Source organism: Monocercomonoides exilis (genome assembly GCF_001643675.1).
Source record: "Monocercomonoides exilis strain PA203 chromosome Unknown scaffold5-2102611, whole genome shotgun sequence".
Classification (NCBI taxonomy): domain Eukaryota; phylum Preaxostyla; order Oxymonadida; family Polymastigidae; genus Monocercomonoides; species Monocercomonoides exilis.
Genome location: NW_027150550.1, coordinates 1441887 through 1460055, shown reverse-complemented (window position 1 = coordinate 1460055; position 18169 = coordinate 1441887). Strand labels below are relative to the sequence as shown.

The 18169-nt window shown below is 39.1% G+C and overlaps 3 protein-coding genes across 3 annotated transcripts; all 3 read left to right on the top strand.

Annotated features, from left to right (window-relative positions):
• Positions 1-920: 920 nt before the first annotated feature.
• On the top strand, positions 921-10548 carry MONOS_11141 (uncharacterized protein; the record flags this gene model as incomplete). Its single annotated transcript, XM_067863649.1, has 11 exons — positions 921-5795; positions 6067-6343; positions 6415-6440; positions 6509-6638; positions 6706-6777; positions 6846-6980; positions 7076-7140; positions 7264-7680; positions 7863-8981; positions 9279-9755; positions 9858-10548. The coding sequence occupies 11 exons, from the start codon at positions 921-923 to the stop codon at positions 10017-10019; spliced, it is 7755 nt and encodes a 2584-aa protein (XP_067734372.1). The 3' UTR covers positions 10020-10548.
• Positions 10549-11709: 1161 nt separating this feature from the next.
• MONOS_11140 (uncharacterized protein) lies at positions 11710-17068 on the top strand (the record flags this gene model as incomplete). The annotated part of the gene is made up of 2 exons (XM_067863648.1): positions 11710-12574; positions 12765-17068. 2 exons carry the CDS (start codon positions 11710-11712, stop codon positions 17066-17068), a joined length of 5169 nt encoding a protein of 1722 aa, XP_067734371.1.
• A 34-nt stretch (positions 17069-17102) lies between these two features.
• Positions 17103-18032, top strand: MONOS_16857 (transcription factor TFIIF, subunit beta; the record flags this gene model as incomplete). The annotated part of the gene is made up of 2 exons (XM_067869723.1): positions 17103-17145; positions 17264-18032. The coding sequence occupies 2 exons, from the start codon at positions 17103-17105 to the stop codon at positions 17851-17853; spliced, it is 633 nt and encodes a 210-aa protein (XP_067734370.1). The 3' UTR covers positions 17854-18032.
• Between the last annotated feature and the right edge of the window lie 137 nt (positions 18033-18169).

The following is an 18169-nucleotide window of genomic DNA, read 5'->3' as shown; positions in this document are numbered from 1 at the left end:
ACTTTCGACTTTGTTTGAAAGTTTTTCGATTTCGTTTGCAACTTTTTCGACTTTGAATAATAGTTTTCGACTTTGAATGAAACTTTTTCGACTTCGGATGAAAACTTTCGACTTTGAATGAAAGTTTTCCAACTTTGAATAATAATTTTCGATTTCGTTTGAAAGTTTTTCGACTTTGGTTGAAAGTTTTCCAACTTTGAATAATAATTTTCGATTTCGTTTGAAAGTTTTTCGACTTTGGTTGAAAGTTTTCCAACTTTGAATAATAATTTTCGATTTCGTTTGAAAGTTTTTCGACTTTGGTTGAAAGTTTTCCAACTTTGAATAATAATTTTCGATTTCGTTTGAAAGTTTTTCGACTTTGGTTGAAAGTTTTTCGATTTTGAATAATTATTGGAGTATAATGAAATATCAACATTTCAAAAACAATTTTTTTCGTTTTAAGACAAAACTGCAATTTGATTAACTGCAACTTATGCTAAATCGCTTTTATTTTTAAAAAAACTCAAACATTTTCTAAAAATAGAAATAATATATTATTTTTTAGAATTTTTTATCATATTTTTCCAAAAAAAGTAATATGCATGAGATCATTATAGATTATTAAAATTTATTTTATTGCGTATATCAACGACATTTTCAAATTGTGAAGAAATATTTCAAATCTCATTTTCATTATATATTAAAATTTGAGTTTTATAATGATTCTCGATGATGGGCAAACGTTCAAAAAACGTTTTTCAGATTGCACTTTTTCAAAATTCTCAGTGGCTGACTGGTTTTTTAAAACACAATGCCAAAAGCAAATTTTGAAAGGGATTTATTTTTATCTTTTCAATCAGCTTAATTTATTCCATATTCAACATACATTCATTGAGCAGGACAATTATCAACAAAAAATTTCATGTCTTTTAATTCTAATGGTGGGAGATGTTGCAAGGCAATATCAGCTGCAAACCGAAGCAGAAGATAATGCATCAACGAAGAATGAAGAAGATTCTTCAGAAAATGTAGTTCATGAAGGAAATCAAAGTGATGAAAAAGAATCTCACACATTTTTTGAGAACAGAAAAGATAATTCTGTCCCCGGGAATGATGGCGATGATGGTGATGGAAATGGAGACGAAGAGAAATTCATTAATAATCTTGAAGAAACAAAGAAAAAGAAAAAGAAAAAGAAGAAGAAAAAAAAGAACATTCAAAGTTTTGAATCAAGTGAAAGAAAAAATGAAGAAACGAATGATGCGTTTCTTCATGAAGATGAAAACCAATTTATTACCAATTCAAATGAGGAAAATAGTTTTATTGGTTCTTCAATGGAGGAGCGATCAATTGAATTAACAACTGAAAAAATGGCAGAACACTTAAAATCCTTGTCTCAACCAGGAAGCAAACAACCTATAGATATCGAACAACTGCAAAACAAGCCATTAACAGGATTTGTCCATGAAGGTGGACGCGTTGTTCCACAATTTGTTCCTGATACCGAAGCTTTTCGATTCTCACCTGCTCGCCCAATGGCAGCTGTTTCTGATGAACCGCACGGATCGAGAATTCATTCACTTCATCCAACTTATCCTTCTTCATTTCAGTCTGCATCACCTTCTGCATCTCTATTGTCTCCGTCTCCAGCATCGATTTCCTCTTCAAATGATGCTGCTTCTATTATCACTAAGGCTCCTCACTCTTCATTGCAATCTCCGTCGCGCTCTCGTTTTTCTCCTCTTTCTCCGTCCGCATTGTCGAGGCGTCCTATTCAAGCGCATTCTCCTTCGTCTGACACGTCTTATTCGCCTTCTTCTCCAGCGGCCGCATCTCCTTTGCCGTTCACCGTACTGCCTTCTCCTCGCAAGCAGTTTGCGCAAACACAGAGGATGCACAGCACTTCCACCAACACGCAGGCACTTGCATCTCCTTTGAGGCTTTCGAATACGTTGCCAGCGCAGCAGACTAAACAGAGGCAGTTTCTGACGTCGCAGCAGATGCAGCAACTGCACAGCGGAAGCGGCGGGCTTCTTAAAGAAAATGTGAAAAAGGTCGAGTCAGAGAAGGAATACAGTCAATATGGAGGAAGGTTTGCAGGCAAAAGAGGAGAAGAATCCGACGAATCAAGCCAGGCTGGGCGCGAGAACGAAGGAGAAGACGATCCGCTTGTAGGTGTGATTGCGATACAGCTGAATCCGAAAGTGAAGATTGAGATTTCGGTGCATCAGTCGACGAATGCAGCGGCGAAGGCTGCGGAGCAAGGGAGTGTGTGGGGGCTGAAGAAGAAAGACGAGGAGCAGCTGAGGCAGGCTATTGAGGGTGCGCAGATTGCGTGGGTGAAGAAGAACCAGGAGAAGAAAGCATACGAGATGAGAAGGAAGAGAGAGGAGGAGGAGGAGGAGTTGGAAAGGAAAAAGAAGGAGGAGAAAGAGAAGGAGGAGAAAGAAAGAGAAGAGAAAGAAAGGCAAGAACGAGAAATAAGAGAAGCAAACGAAAGGAAAAGAAAGGAAGAGTTGAGGCAGCTGATGAAGAAAAAGAAGAAAAAGAAGAAAAGCGCTGTTATTTCTTCAGGAACATCGACTTCACCACTTGAGGGAAATGAAGCAAAGAATGCTGTTTCGAGTCAAAAAGCAGCTGAAATTGAAAAGGAAGAGAAAGAGAAAGAAGTGAAAACAGAGAAAGAGGAGAAAGAGGAGAAAGAAGGAAAAATAGAATTCGAAGAAGAGTCCAAACAGGAAACTGCCAAAGAAGACAAAGCCGAAAAGGCGCTGAAGGAGGAGGCCAACATGAGAGAATCTGAGCTCTTCCGAATGATGACAGAGCAGATGCAGCAGGTACGAGAGCAAATGGAGCAGATGCAGAAGCAGCTCAGCCAACAGCAGCAACATTTGCTACAACAACAACAACAGAATGAACTGTTGGCTGGCTCTCAATCACCCAGTTTGTCTCAGGTTGAGCCACAGCCCCTGACGCCTGCCCGAATGCAGACGCCGAGCTCAGTCAGAACAAGACACACTGTCACTTCTTTGGCATCGCAGCAGCCAGCTGCGCTTGAAGCACAAGGGAATGAAGAAGACGAAGAAGAAGAAGGAAAAGAAGGAAAAGAAGAAAGAGAATCACTGAAACCGCGACAAGATGTGATGACGCCGCAGATTCTGTCTGTGGAAGAGCAGCGTTCCGTTGCAGTCGAAAGGGAAACGCTGAATTCACACAACACAGCCGCGTCACAGACTCCTTCAAAGCGAACGAGGAAAACCCGCAAGTCTTCTGCTGTTCCACAAGAAAAACAAGAGACAGAGAAAAGAGACGAAACGCTTTTCTCGCGTCATTCAATGCAATCACCGCACTCACTGCACTCACTTCATTCAACCACCTCAGCGCCTGTGATTCCTCCGCTGCAGCTGCGCCAGATGCAGTCTGCTGAGCGGGACGAGTCGCACCCGCCTTCTCTTCTGTCGCTCCCGGTGGCCTCTTCCACACGCTCAAAGACATCACACAGACGCTCACTGCAATGTTCTGTGTCAGCTGGATCGATGGGCAGGCAGAGAACTGGAGAAAAGGGGTTGACTGCATCGGATGATGAGGGGAAAATGGAAATAGGGAAGCAGAAGGGAATGGAGGAAGGGAATGAGAAGAGTGAAGAAGACAATGAACAATATGAGCAATGTGAACAGAAGACAACAAGGTCGTTTTACAGAGACGGAATGGAGGAAAAAGAGAAAGAAGAGAATGGCAGCTTTCCTGTCAGCGATCATTCATTGAAACCTGCTCAGGATGATGTGAGCATTCGCGATAAAGCAGACCGATGTGTGCTGTTTGACTTGCAAGGAGTCGAAAGAAGAAGAGAATCCATTTCACACAAAAAGAGCAAGAGCAAACGAAATAAACACGAATTGTCTCAAGCAGAAGATGGATTCCCCTCTGATGCAGAAGCTGCGCCTTCTTCAGCGCCAGGCAGTGCGCGCAACTCGCAGTGCACTTTCTCCGCGTCGCAGCAAGTGCAGCAGATCCAAATAACACCTTCGCATTCTCCGAAGCTTGCCTCCACCATCCTCCTCCCGCGCCCCCAGCCGCCTCCGTCGCAGCCGCCGGAGCTGCCGCTGGAGACGCCGATAACGCCGATGACTGTGCCGATGTATGAGGAGGACAACGATTCAGACAGAGATGTGGAGGAAGAGGAGATGGGGAATGGAATGGAGATGGGGAAGAGAGCGGAGAAAGAGGAGAAAGAGGAGGAGAAGGAAATGGAGTCTGGAATGGAGATGGGAATGGGAACAGACACAGAAACAGGAGCGAAAGAGAAGAATGAGGAAAATGTGAATGAGAAGATGAAAGAAGAGAAGAGATCAGCAACGAGAAATGGACGAGGTGGAGTTGCGAAGCACAAACGTTCAGATTCCGATGGAAAGAGGCGTGCAAAGAAGGAATCAGCAAAGAGATTGCAAGCGAAAGAAAAGAGCGATGGCGAAGACGGAGACACTTCACAGCAATTTGCTTCAGAAGCCAGGGAAAAGCAACCTTCTATTCATTCTGCTCATTCAACTCATTCACTTCAGCATTCGGATTCCTTTTCCTCTGCTTTCTCAGAGGCCGATGATTTGTCGGCCCGTAGCCTCCGCTGCTCTTCTGCACATTCTGCACATTCAGCTGCTTCTCTTCCTTCGCTCCCTCCATTCATCGCCAACTCAAACGCTAACTCCAACTGTTCCTCTGTTTCTTCTGTCTCTTCTGAGCAGAGCCAAGGCACTTCAAGGCTGCCCCAGCCGTATCCTCCGTATTCCTGGACATATGCTCCGCCCACTGCGCAGCCTCCAGTTCTTTCACAGGCACACTCACACGCACAAGGACATGGATATACACATGGAGATGCACATGGATATACACATGGGAATGCAAATTCAGCTAACCAGAATCAAAAAACACAGTTTCCATCTAATGTTCAGTCTCAGATCTGCTCGGCCGAGTCGAGCAAGCCGTCGACTCCCAACATTGTTGCTTCTTCGCAGTCTGCTTTTCATGCGTTTGATAGCAAGCATTCATCAGATGGTGACATCAGCACTCAATCTTCTGTGAAGACACATCCCAGCCAACGAGAAGCAATCAGAAGAGAAAAAGAATCAATCAAGGCGTTTCGAAGCTCACAAGCAGATGCACTCTCAATCTCCCGCCGCTCAGCCACGTCTCAATCGGCCTATTTTTCTGTGTCTTCGTCTTATCAGCCGTCTCTGCCTTCTCATGCTGCACCTGACTATGTTGACGAGGACAGCTCGTTTTGCTCAGCGTTTGACGAGAGCTTGCCATCTGCACACATTTCACTCTACGGAGAAGGTACCCCTTCGTTCCATTCACTTGCCCTGCCTTCGTCTTCGTCTTCGTCTTCATCTTCATCTTCGCCTTGTGGTGCAGATGCCAATCAGAGCCAGCTTTCACCTCATTTCTCGCCTTCTCAAATGCAAATTCAGCAGCCTTCTTCTTCGTCTGATAATGATAATGATGATAATGATGATAATGATGATCATGCTTGTTCCCAATCTCACCAGGATTTGCTGTCTCCCAGCCTTTCTGAAACCCCTCCGCAATCTCCACTTTCTCAGTGCTCTGCAGACACATCTTCGTTTTTCTCTGCCTCTACTCCAATTTTACGTGCTGATGATGAATGCGCCCCATTATTTTCTATAAATGTTCGCCTGCCGAATGCAACGAGCACAAAAGTGCGAATAATAGAGAGAGACGCACCGCAAGCGAAGGAGCTAAAATTCAATGACTTTTTGAGGCAAAGAGAGGATGATGAATTAAGTTTAGGCGTTGAGGTATTGGAGAGTTGGATGCAAAACCAAAAGAAGATAATGGATTTGGCTGATGATGTTTGATTTCGAGGAATTTTTTTAAGCCTTTATTTTTATGAGTATTGTCATACATTGTTTATTGTAATAATAATACTTTTTTTAATATAAGTTTGAACATGAATTAAAGACTGAAATTGTGGTTACGATCTGATTTAAAGATATTTCTTTTTTCTTTTTTCAAGCATCCAAATAACTTCGTGCGGTTCTCATGGATGTTATTCTCAAATTGAATCAGAGTACAACAACTCACATCGCGCTGTCGGGATTAGGGCTCGAATCAATCGATGATTTAGTTCCACTTTTAAAGGCCTTCCCAATGCTTATTTCGCTTGATGTTTCAAATAACAAGTTGCAAACATTGCCGAGCTTGAAGGGGTTCCCCGCTCTGAAGCAAATAAACATTGGAGGAAATTGTTTTGAATCATTTGACATTGTGAAAGAACAACTTCTCCAAGACGGAATTGAAATCGTTCTGCCAATTGAACAAACTGTAGTTTCAGAAAATGCAGAAGGTATATTGTATTTTTCGCTTGCAAATCTATCTTTATTCAACCTCAAATTTGAATAACATCATTATTTAAAGTTCAACCTTATTTAACTCAAAGCGATGTGGAAGGCATGTTTTAGCTAATTTTTGAAATATTTTATTTTCTTGCTAAAATTTTCAAACTTTAGAGAATATTTCGGAGTTTCGCCATCTTCTTGATGCCTCTTTACTTTTTTCAGACGAGCAAAAAGAGAAACACATTTCGTCATATCAAGAATCTTTAAATCAACTAACTCAAAAATGGAAAGCCATTTCAACTGGTAAGCTAGAAGATTTTTTTGCTTTCTAACATATATTGTTCATTGACATTTTCGATTTTTCACAAAGATGTTGATCCATTATTAAGAAAAGCGTTATCTGTAGTGGCAGTCCAAGAATTGCAACATCTCCTACGATCCCGTATGAATCATTTCATTTTATTTACTTGAAAATTTATTTCTTAATTAATAATTCCATTTTAAATACAGGTTTTCGATTGGCAATCAAAGACAGTGCGGCTGCTTCGCTGGGAAATGAAAAGGCGACAGCAGATAATTTAGAGGGGAAATGCAGCAAAGACACGATATTGCCACTCGAAACGGCACTTTATAAGCTCGCTGAAGGTTTGCTTATACCTTTGCTAAGTTGGAAGAATTTATTTCTGAATGTTTTCATTTTTTTTCCCCGAATATGAATTTATATTTTTTTCTTATTTAAGATTTTAATCAAAATAGCGAATGCAGCAAGACTGATTCCGAGCGGTCATTAGCACAATTCGATTCGGTTTGCTTAGCTTTGTTATTGAAAGTTATTAAAGAATTTATGTGCAATTGCAAAATTATTATTGAATTTTGAATTCTTCAAATGTTTGACAAAAAAAAATTTTTTTTTTCTATTGATAAAAAGGCTGCACGTGCTGAAGATATCCGTCTTCTGAAGGCTGAAAACCAGCGTCTTCGGAAAGAACTGAGGGAAAAAGAAAGGCTTTGCGGTGTTGATGTTGAGGCAGACGGAGATGAGGAAGAAGACGAAGACGAAGATGGTGACAAAGAGAAAGGAAGAGGAGAAGGAGCAGCAAATGAGCTGAACCGGAGCAAACGATACAGCGGCGGTAAGAACAGCAGTCTTCTATCACCAAAATCCCGTGCATCTTCACAGACACAATCACCTTTCGTCAACACAAGCAGAAGCAGAAATGCGACAAGTTCGAGTCAAACTTCTGCTTTTTCGTCGACTCAGTCGTCGAGGCAGCAGAATGGAGTGAAGCATCTGCATTTGAAGCAGCTGGAGGACATCATTTACGATATTCTGAAGTCGAAAAAGGTTTTAAAAAAAATTATTTCTTTTTTTCATTATGATTTTTATTATATGAAATATTTCCTCTCATTTATTATTATTATTATTATTATTATTATTCTGTTTATCTTCATTCTAATAACTCATCTAATATCCTCTATTTTCGATCAATTCCATTTTATTCTAATTATTGTTATTGTTATTATTAGAAATACGACCAGAAATGCGACACAGCGCATCTGAAGCGGGAGACAATGGAAGAGTACCTGTCCACATTTCTGAACATGCGCTATGGCCTTCCCTCTCTCATCATCGCCATGAACAACGCAATTCTCTATCACGCGCAGCTCTACCGCACCGAGTCTCCGCTGGTGAACTGCTTTGCGCATTCGCTGATGAACGAGATCGACGAGGAGTACTTTGACACGCAGGCGCATGTGGAGAAAGCGATGCAGAGTGTGATAGTGTCGTTTTTGAGGGGCAAATATCCGAATATGAACGAGATGCAGATCGAGGCGAGGAAGAAGCAGATGATCAGCGAGAGGGGGAGAGTCAGCGAGGACATATGGAGAAGTGTGGTTGCGATGCTGTTTGATGATGACGATGACGATGAAGATGATGAAGATGAAGAAGAAGACGGTGTTGATGGAAAGAATGAAGGCAAAGATTCAACAGGCAGAAGAAAAGGAGCAGATGGTGCTTTTGATGAGTCACTGGGAGGGAGAGAAGAGTTTGGGATGAGCGGAAGCATTCGAGAAAGTGCGGGGAAAGGGAAATTGAGGCGGAAGAGGAGAAGGCCGACGGCTTCAGAGACAACACAGAGGCTGATGATGATGTCGACGACGCTTTCTTCGACTCGTCGTTCGAATGCAACCGCATCTGCTATGAATACCACCACAACAACAACAACGTCTTCTTCTTACACAACACCTGCTTTCTTCTCCACCTCCACTTTCTGCACATCGCCTTCTTCTTCTTCTTCTTCTGATTGTTCTTCTTCTGCTGCTGCTTCTATTCCCCCTGATGATGATGAAGATGACTACTATCATCCACCCGCTCTCAACACTGCCTCCACCTCTTCTTCTTCCTCTCCTCAGTCATCTTCTTCTTGTTATCCTTCTTCTGATCCTTCGTCCTCTGGCCAGTTGAAAGAGCCTGCTGTGATTCGTGTTGCCAGGCTGATTGAGGCTGAAGTGGAGGAAGAGCTGCGAAGGACGAATGAAGAAGAGTTTCTGTTTCTGGACACACTGCAAGTTTCCCGCAAGGAGAAGAAGACGATGCTGCGAAAGAAGCAGACGCCGATGATCTTGTACTCGGAGCTTAGGAAAGTGTGTTATCTTTTTTAAAATAATAATTATGATCGTTCATAATCTTTGATTGATTTATTGATATTTTTATCTTTCATGTATATTATGAATCACTTTCAATGATAACTGAACATATTACATATGAATTCAATAAACTGAAATTTATCTCTCTCTCTCTCTCTCTCTCTCTCATTCTCTCTCTCTCTCTCTCTCTCTCATTCTCTCTCTCTCTCTCTCTCTCTCTCTCTCTCTTTTTTTTTTTTTTTTTTTTGTTTTGTTTTTTTTTGTTTTGTTTTGTTTTGTTTTTAACACGAACAGATCGTCTTATTCTTCCATCTCTCAGAGCATGTCAAGCTTCTTCATGAGTTCCGAACAATGTTTGTGTCAGTTCAAGAGGAGGCAGCGAAGAAAAAGAAAGAAAGCGAAAAGGAAGAAAGTGGAACATCAGGAAGCGGAGAGGAGTTTGTGGCTATTGGAAGAGTGGATGAGACGGAGTTTGTGATGCTGTGCGAGAAAATCCTGTCAACTATGAAAGAGGAGAGGAAGAGGAAAGAACGGATAGCAGAGGAAAGAGAGAGGGAAGAGAGGGAGAGGCTGGAGGCGATGGAAAGCGGGGGAAAGGACAAGAAGAAGAAGACAAAGAGGCAGATAAGAGAAGAGGAGCAGAGAGAGAAGGAGAAGCAAGAGGAGAAGGAGAAGCAGGAAGAACGAGATTTTATTGAAGAAGGAAAAGCAATTGAGAAGTGGCTCGACAAGGCTGATCCATATTGCTTGAAGACTGTGTCATTTTCGGATGTATGAAAATATTTCTTTCTTTCTTTCTTTCTTTTTATTATTTATTTATTTATTTATTTATCAAATGAAATAAAAACGGGATTATTTGTTATTTTTTTACAGTGTGTTCGTGTTCTTTCAAAGGAAATTGAGAAGATTCATCTCATATCTCAACAAAACAATGAGCCTGCGGTTGAGACAAAAGCGCAAGCAGAGGCTGTGGAATATCGTATGTCCGAAGAAGATCCTATGAACAAAATCGGAGAAGAAGAAGCAATGGCATAAATTGGAGTTTATTTACATAATTATTTTTGCTATTCTTCGTTCTGAATTACATTTATTTTGAGTCTTTCTTCTTCAAATTCTTCAATCTTTTTCATTTATTTAATGCTGATGATATGTTGTTTTAGGGGATAATTTATCATATGTAAACTATTTCTTCATTTATATTTTAAATTTAAACCAACGTCTTGCAAAGCACTATCTTTTTCTGTGTATTTACTAAAGTTATTTAATGCTTTAAAACTTCATTATGGCTGGATCACTTCATATTGGAAAAGTGATTTAAAAACAGAGCAAATACGATAATGCTCACAACTTCAAATTTTTCTTATTATTATTATTAATCGAACCGTTTTGAGATTATTAATCAAAAATGTTCTTCTCGAGGAAAATTAATTTGATTCTTTGTTGGATTTCTAATTGAGCGATATCTTGCGGTACAATGAACCTTCGACATAAAACTTTTAGTGGCATGCGAATAAAGAATAGAATGCATTTCCCTTCAAATTAAATATGCGAAAACTTAATACAATTTTTTCCTTTTTTGTCAATGATTTATGATCGATATTGCTTTGCACATGACATGCACGCGAATCGGCTTGCGTTGCTAATGATTATCTTTACATGTTTTGAATAGTAATCAATGCTTATTTTGCAATTTGCTGTTTTGTTGTTATGTCGAGTTCCTTTTTTGAAAAGTACAATTTCAACACATTTTGGGATAGGGGATTTGCAGATTGGAGAACAAAAGAGATGCATTTCAAATTTGCATTGACGCTATTCGTTTCAGACAAACCATTCTTTGGGAAGATGAACGAATTTGGAATTTTCTTAATAATAAAGAAAAAATAGTTACAATCTACTCCAATGGATAACCGATAGTTAGCTTAGAGTTTATACAAGCTTTATATTTTTTTGTATCAAACTTTCTTTGGATATTGTAATGTTAACTCGAGTTAACAATTGAAATGGAGATTCTTTGAATATCTTGCAGAGGAAAATCGTTATTTACAGTTATCTAATATTTGGTGTTTAGCATGCATTTGTCATTCTTTGAGCAAAAAAGAATATTAAAATGAATTACATCTCTCTTTTCCTTTTAAACGATGATGTTAGTATCTTGGAATTTGTTTATTTCTCAACTGTTGCGTTACATATTTATTGAAGTAGAATGATTCCATTTGCAACAAACATGTGAAAGCAAATTTTCAATAAATAAGAAATGATTCTACAACACGAATTGAACGCATTGAAATTGATAACGTTTATGTTTAATATTTCTGAATATTACAAAGATTGTTTTGTTTTTCTTTCACGCAAAAAAAAGATAATTTGTATTGTAGTGATAAGGAGCTACATGACCAAAAATGCATCACGCATTCATTTCAACTTTTATCATTTATAAAATTAAAAAACATTTGTTTTCATTCGAGCTTCATCAAAAAAAATATTTTCACCAATCATCTTTCTTTTTTTAACTTAAAAATTTGTATTTTCAGACCATTCAGGAGCATATTTGGAAAACGTTAATTAAAATCGATTGTTGTTTGTCATTTTCCGATATTTTTCTTTTCTGGAGCGTTAATTCAAATGACATCTTCTTTCAGAAATTTCGCCATAATTTATTTTAGACGATCATCAATGTTTTACATTTTAATTAATCAAAAAATATCCAGAAAATTAGAATGTCCATATGCAACAGAAACATCTATCACTTTTCCCTGCTTTTTTTCGTCTTCACAAACTGTTTCAGAAGGTTACATTGTATCAAAGAGATCAAATCATCCATGAAGCAGTGAATTTTAAAAGAAGTCAAGTTTCACTCTCAAAAACATTTTTTAAAGATAACCCCATATATGAACAAATAATTTCGATTTTGAATGTCAACTGCCTTTATCTTGAACAAATTTTTCAAACTGCTCGCCTCCAATGCGATACGTTATCAACTGACAATTTTTGTGAAATGTTCAATATCAAATGGTCCAGAAAGATGACAAAGAAAGCAAATGATTTCATAAAAGAATCATTGCAGAATGATAAAGCTGAAGATTCTCAATCAGAAAACATTTTTTCATTGAAAAAGATAACAAATAAAGTCAATGCTCAAAGTTCAACGAAATTAAAATCCTCATTATCCAAACAAAAAAGATATCCACGCTCAAAGGAAAAGCAAGCAAGCAAAAGTGAATCATCCAGTGAAGAAACTTCATCTTTTTCCGATGCAGGACTGTCAATGCCTGTTGAACGCATTCAGTGCAACGAATGTGGAACGACCGTTAAAGATAGATGGGTCTCGTGTATGTTTTGTTTAGAGTATGACTTGTGTATGGATTGCTTTTCAAAGCAGTATTCATCTCGTTCTGCATATGAACAGTATGAGCCAAAGACTGCAACTAATGGAGATGTGCATACACTCGATCATCCAATGAAGCTGATAACATCAGAGACGCTTTGCACTCCTTCTCTTCCACTTTTTCAAAGCACTGGCGAATCTCAATCCACAGGGCCAAGAATTATTAGATGTGAATGGAACGAATTGGATGATGTTGCTTTATTGAGTATGTTAATGAGACTTAATGTGATGAATGAAAGATGTGACAAAGCATTTATGTTTTATAATTATGATTTTTGTTTTTCTACTTTCATATTTCACTCTGATTTTATTATTTTTTTTTTATCTTTTCTGTATTCCACAAAAAATAAATAAATAAATAAAAAATAAAATAAAATAAAATAAAATGATTGCAGACTCCATCCTCCGCAACGGTCTCGGCAACTGGACAGCGATTGCCTCTGACGTGGGAGACGGGAAGGCAGCTGAGCACTGCGAGTCGCGTTTCTGGAATGTGCTCTATGCAGAAGAGGTGTATGGCACATCTGACCCAAACGACGATGGGACTTTGCTTCTGTACGACGATACAACTCCATTCAGCTGTGTCACCTCATCGGTTTTGAGGTATCCACAGGTGAATGTGGGGGCGCAGAGCAATCAGTTGAGATCACTTAAGGATTTGACTTCAGCTTCTCCTTCTCCTTCTGTTTCTCATTCAACCTCTGCATCTGCCTCTGCTTCTCCTTCATTTCCCCTTCCTCCTTCTCCTCCTTCTCATTTTTCTTCTGCTTCTATTTCTCCTTCTCCTTCTCCTTCTGTTTCCGTCAAAGCAACTTCAATTCAATCTGATTCACTTCATCCCTCTTCCACGCCATCAACACCTGCTCCGTCTTTCGGAGATTCGGAGATTCTTTTATTGCCCCATCCGCCCACACCTTCTATTTCTCCGAGCTCTCTGCTATTTCCGAAGCCTTTGGGCCAAACTTCTTCTTATTCTTTGATTGCTCCTCCTCAATTGACTCATACAGAAAATATTGTGTTTGGTTCTTCTTCATCTTTCTCTCCCTCTTCATCATCGACTTCTTCTTCATTATCTTCTTCTTCTTCTTCTTCACCCATTTCTATATCACCATCGACTCTTTCTTCACCTCAGTTAAGTTCATCTTCAAATTCTTCTTCTAATCCTGCTCCTCCTCCTCCTCCTCCTTCTTCTTCTTCTTCTTCTTCTTCTTCACCTCCTTCCCTTCCTCCTCCTTCTCATGCAGTTAACAATAACAATATAACTACCTCACTCACTTCTTCCACCCCATCAGTGTTATCAGCATCTCGTATACCATCTCCATCGCATCAAATATCACCTCCTTTTGCTCCAACCACAAATCCTCCGCTTCCATTGGTTTCTTCTTCTTCTTCACGTTTTATTTCTCCTTCTCCTTTATCCATTCCTTCTCGTTCTCTTTATCCTACAACTGATTCCTATGTTTCTGCCGTCCGCTCTTTCTTGTTCTCTCAAAAGATGTCAAAAATCTTGTCCTCGTTGCCAATATCGCCCTGCGCTTATCCACTTGCTCCAAAACAAGCTCCGTTAGCTTCTTCCCCTTCATCAATATCTTCGTTTTACTCTTATTCATCATCGTCTTCTTCATCGTCGTCTTCTTCAATTTCTTCTTCCCCTTCCTCTTCCTCATTGAAAGCGCCTATTTATTTTCGCGGACAAGCATCGCCTCATTCTTCGCCAAACACGTTGCAATCGCTGCCTCAACAGCAGAATGCTTTACTGCCTCAATTTTCTTCTTCTTCGCCTTCTTCCTCTTCAATATCCTCTTCTTCCTCTTCCTCTTCCTCTTCATCATCATCATCTTCTTCTTCTTCTTCTTCTTCTTCTTCACTTCCTCCAGCTCCTCTTTATTTTTCTTCTTCTTCTTCTTCTTCAAATCTGCTAACTTCACCAAAATCTGTTTCCTCTTCATCGTTATCGTCCTTATTACCATCATCATCATCTTCTCCTTTTCCTTCTTCTTCTTCTTCTTCTTCTATTTATTCTTCTTCTTTATATCCACCTTCACCATTATCTTTTCCTGCTTCTATATCTCCTTCTTCTATATCTCCTTCTCTTTCTTCTCCTTTCCCTTCTCTTTCTCCTTCTTCTTCTCGTTCATCTTCCCGCTCACCTTCTTCTTCCCCTTCTTCTTCTTCTCCTCGTTCTTCTTCTTCTTCTTCTTCTTCTTCTTCTTCTTCTTCTTCTTCTTTTAATTCCACAATTCCATTGAGAAATTCCTTCTTTCGCCTAACACAGAAGAAGCTATCGGCAAAAGTGGCTAATTTGCATTCTGATAAAAAGAAGGGGAAAAAGAAAAAAAGAAAGAAAGAAAAAAGGAAAGAAAAAGAAATGGCAAAGAAATTCACGAACAACTCAGTGAAAATGATGATGATGAAATCAGCAATAGCATCATCGTCGTCGTCAGCAGCAGCAGCAGCGAAGAAGAAGAAGAAGAAGAAGAAAACGAAGAAGAGCAAGAAGAGCAAGAAAAATACAATTGCAACTCCATCAAAAGCATCTCCTTCTCCTTCTCCTTCTCCTCCTCTCCTCTCTTCCAACTATCAGAGCCCTTATGTTCCGTCTGTCAGTCTGTTCGACAGGGAAACTGTTTCATCAGTGGAAAAACAGCTGTCTTTTTTGTCTTTCGACGAAGAAGCGATTTGGGAAAGAACAAACGAGCTATGGAAGATAATTGACTTGTGCCGGGTGTATTTGGAGGAGCGGGAGAGGCTGTTTGGAGAAGAAGGGGTGAAGGAAACAGAAAGAGGAGACGAGTTTTGTGTGGAAGTTGAAAGGCAGAGGAAGAAGATGGAGATGATGGAGGAGGAGAAAGAGAAGGAGAAGGAAGAGAGGGAAGAGAGGGAAGAGAGGGAGAAGATGGGGAAGAAGAGGAGGAAGAGGGAGGAGACAGCGCAGAGGGAGAAGGAGAAAGAGGAAGAGAAGGAAGAGAAGGAAGAGAGGGAGAAAGAAAAAGCAAAAAATACATATTCTTTGGGGTCGAATGATACATTGGTGGCAACTGCTTATTCCCCTTCTTCATCGCCATTGATGTTTTCTTCTTCTTCCTCTTCTCCTTCCTCTTCTCCTTCCTCTTCTCCTTCTCCTTCTCCTTCTCCCTCTCTCTCTTCTTCTTCTTCTTTTGATAATTCTTCTTCAAACATTCCATTGAAGCTATCTCCTCTGACTCAGCAGTATTATTCTGCTTTGAAATCAACATCTTCCACGTCATCATCATCGTTATCATCATCTTATCCCTCCACCTCCTCTTCCTCTTCCTCTTCCTCTCTTTCTCCTTCTCTTTCTCTTTCTTCTCCTCCTCTTCGTTCATATCCCTCTTCATCATCGTCTTCTCCTTCTTCTTCTTCTCCCTCATCTCCAATCAATCCAACCAATCCAATAGATCCCTCACTCCTCCAACCAGAATGCAAATATCTTCCTTTCCCTGTCAACCCTCTTCCTCATCTGCACATTCGCTTCAGCCCTTTGGACTTCAAAATGACAGCTGTGACTCCAATACCAAACTATGAAGCTCTGTTATTTAAGAAGAAGACGGAAAGAAGAAAGAGAAAAGAAGAAGAAGAAAGAGAAAGAGAAAGAGAAGCAAAAGAAGAAGAAATGAAAAGGACGTTGGATAATGCGAATATTCTGTTTGGGATGAATTCTGTGTTCAGATTGAGCAGAGAGAAGGACAATGAATTGATAAGAAATAAAAGAGAAGAAATTGGTTATGACACAAGAAGCAAGAGAAAACAAATGTTAATATCATCATCATCTTCTTCTTCTTCTTTCTCCTCCTCCTCTTCCTCTTCTTCCTCCTCAATTTCTTCTTCTCCATCTTTAACTTCATTTTCATCATCATCATCACCACCAAAAGCTCAATCCATTCATCATCAAACATCTTCATCGTCTCTAACACATCAAACATCCCCTCCAATCAACACACCACTTTCCACCTCTTCTCCTTCTCTCTCTCCTCCTCCTCCTTCTTCTTCTTTCTCCACAAAATCTCTCTCTTCTCCAAAATTCCTTCCTTCTCTTCAAACAATGATACGCCTTTTCGTGTCAGACCCACATATTCGTGAAGCCATTGCTCCTCTGCATTATCCTCAGCAGTATTCTATTGCCAGATGTGGTGATTGGTCATTCTTAGATAAAAATGAAAATAATTATAATTTTAATAATAACGAAAAAAAGACGCCTCGTCCGGGTCTTGAAGCATCGTCCTTGTCATCTGAGCATCCTGAGCAGTTTTTGCATTCTCCGCTGCAGTTTGCCATTTCAAAATATCTCAGCTCGTTTCCACCTGAATGCTTTGAGCAACTGCGTGTGAATTCTAAAAGAAAATGTAGTTTATTGTCTTCATCTGATGAAGAAACACAAAATGATGAAGTGATTTCTAAATTGTTTTCGCTGTTCTCTCCGTTTGGGTGGATAGAAGCGGATAATCGCTTAGTGTGTGATGATTGGTCTCTTAGAATGGCAGTTCTTGATCATTGGGATGTTATTAATTGGGAGGCTTCATCAACTCCTTTGAAGACTTGGAAGAATAGATTGAAAAAATCGCATCCTTTTTGTGAACTTAAAGGATTTAATTGGCTTGATACTAGGAAATCAAAATGGACAAAAATGATTCCACTTCACACATTAAAGCAGCGTTTAAAAAAAGGAAGTATCCCTTGAACATTTTTGATCATTTTATATAATAAAAAATTACATGACTATAAAACGCACCAGAGATGATAGGGATTCGCCTTCTTGTATGGTCATCTTGTCACTTAATCATAGATTTTATATTCTTTATTTTTTGTTGGAATTTATTTCATTTTTATGAAACTTATCATTTCAACGAATTTTTTTATTTTATTGTAACTTCAGCTGGCTTCAGAATGCCATCTCTTTCATATGATACGTCTAAAATGAAACCACTAAAGGAGCACAGAGCTCGTATGGATGAAGATAGTCTTCTTGACATCTTATTCCGATGTTTTGAAGAAGGAAGTTGTCTTTGGACAGTAAAACTTCTTGCTGATCAAACTCAACAGCCTGAAGCATTTTTAAAAGATATTCTTAATAGAATAGCCGTACCAATTAAAAAAGGAAAATTTAGAAATTATTATATGTTGAGGCCTGAATATCGTTCAAAGAAAGTTAAAGCTGATATGAAAGCTCTCGAGGAACAAGAACAAGCAGAAGCGCTTGAAAGCTCGAAAAAAGTACCGCAGAGAGCGCTGGATGGGACTCTTCTTGATCCAAATGATTCAATACGCTCAAAGAAGAATGATGATTTATCATTTGAAAAAGCACTTAACGAGATGGGAAATTCAGAAGGAAAATCTGCACAATCAAATGCGCCTGCTTCAACTTTGCTCAAAGATGTTGGTAAAACATACTATCGTTATGTTGATGATCCACAAAAATCAAAAGATGATCTGGAACTTGAGTTTGAGGATGATACAGGATTTTGAAGGAAAAAGCTTTCAAAATCCGTTTGATTATATTTGTAATATTTATAAGAAAAAAATAACAGTGTTTTATAAGATCAAAAGAACCGTCAGATTAAGTCATAAATTTTATTTGCATTTTATCACTTCGTTTATATTGCAAAGAAGTGGTGAAAACATGACTGATCTCAATGCTCCTTCTAAACTAATGACTTTTTTTAAAGAAAGACGTGAATCTTTACGATTTGCGTCCCATGAACAAGGTATAATAGATTTTGTTTGAAAATCAAAGGAGTGTGCTTTTTATGTGTAAACATTAATTAACATAGATGCTAGTGAA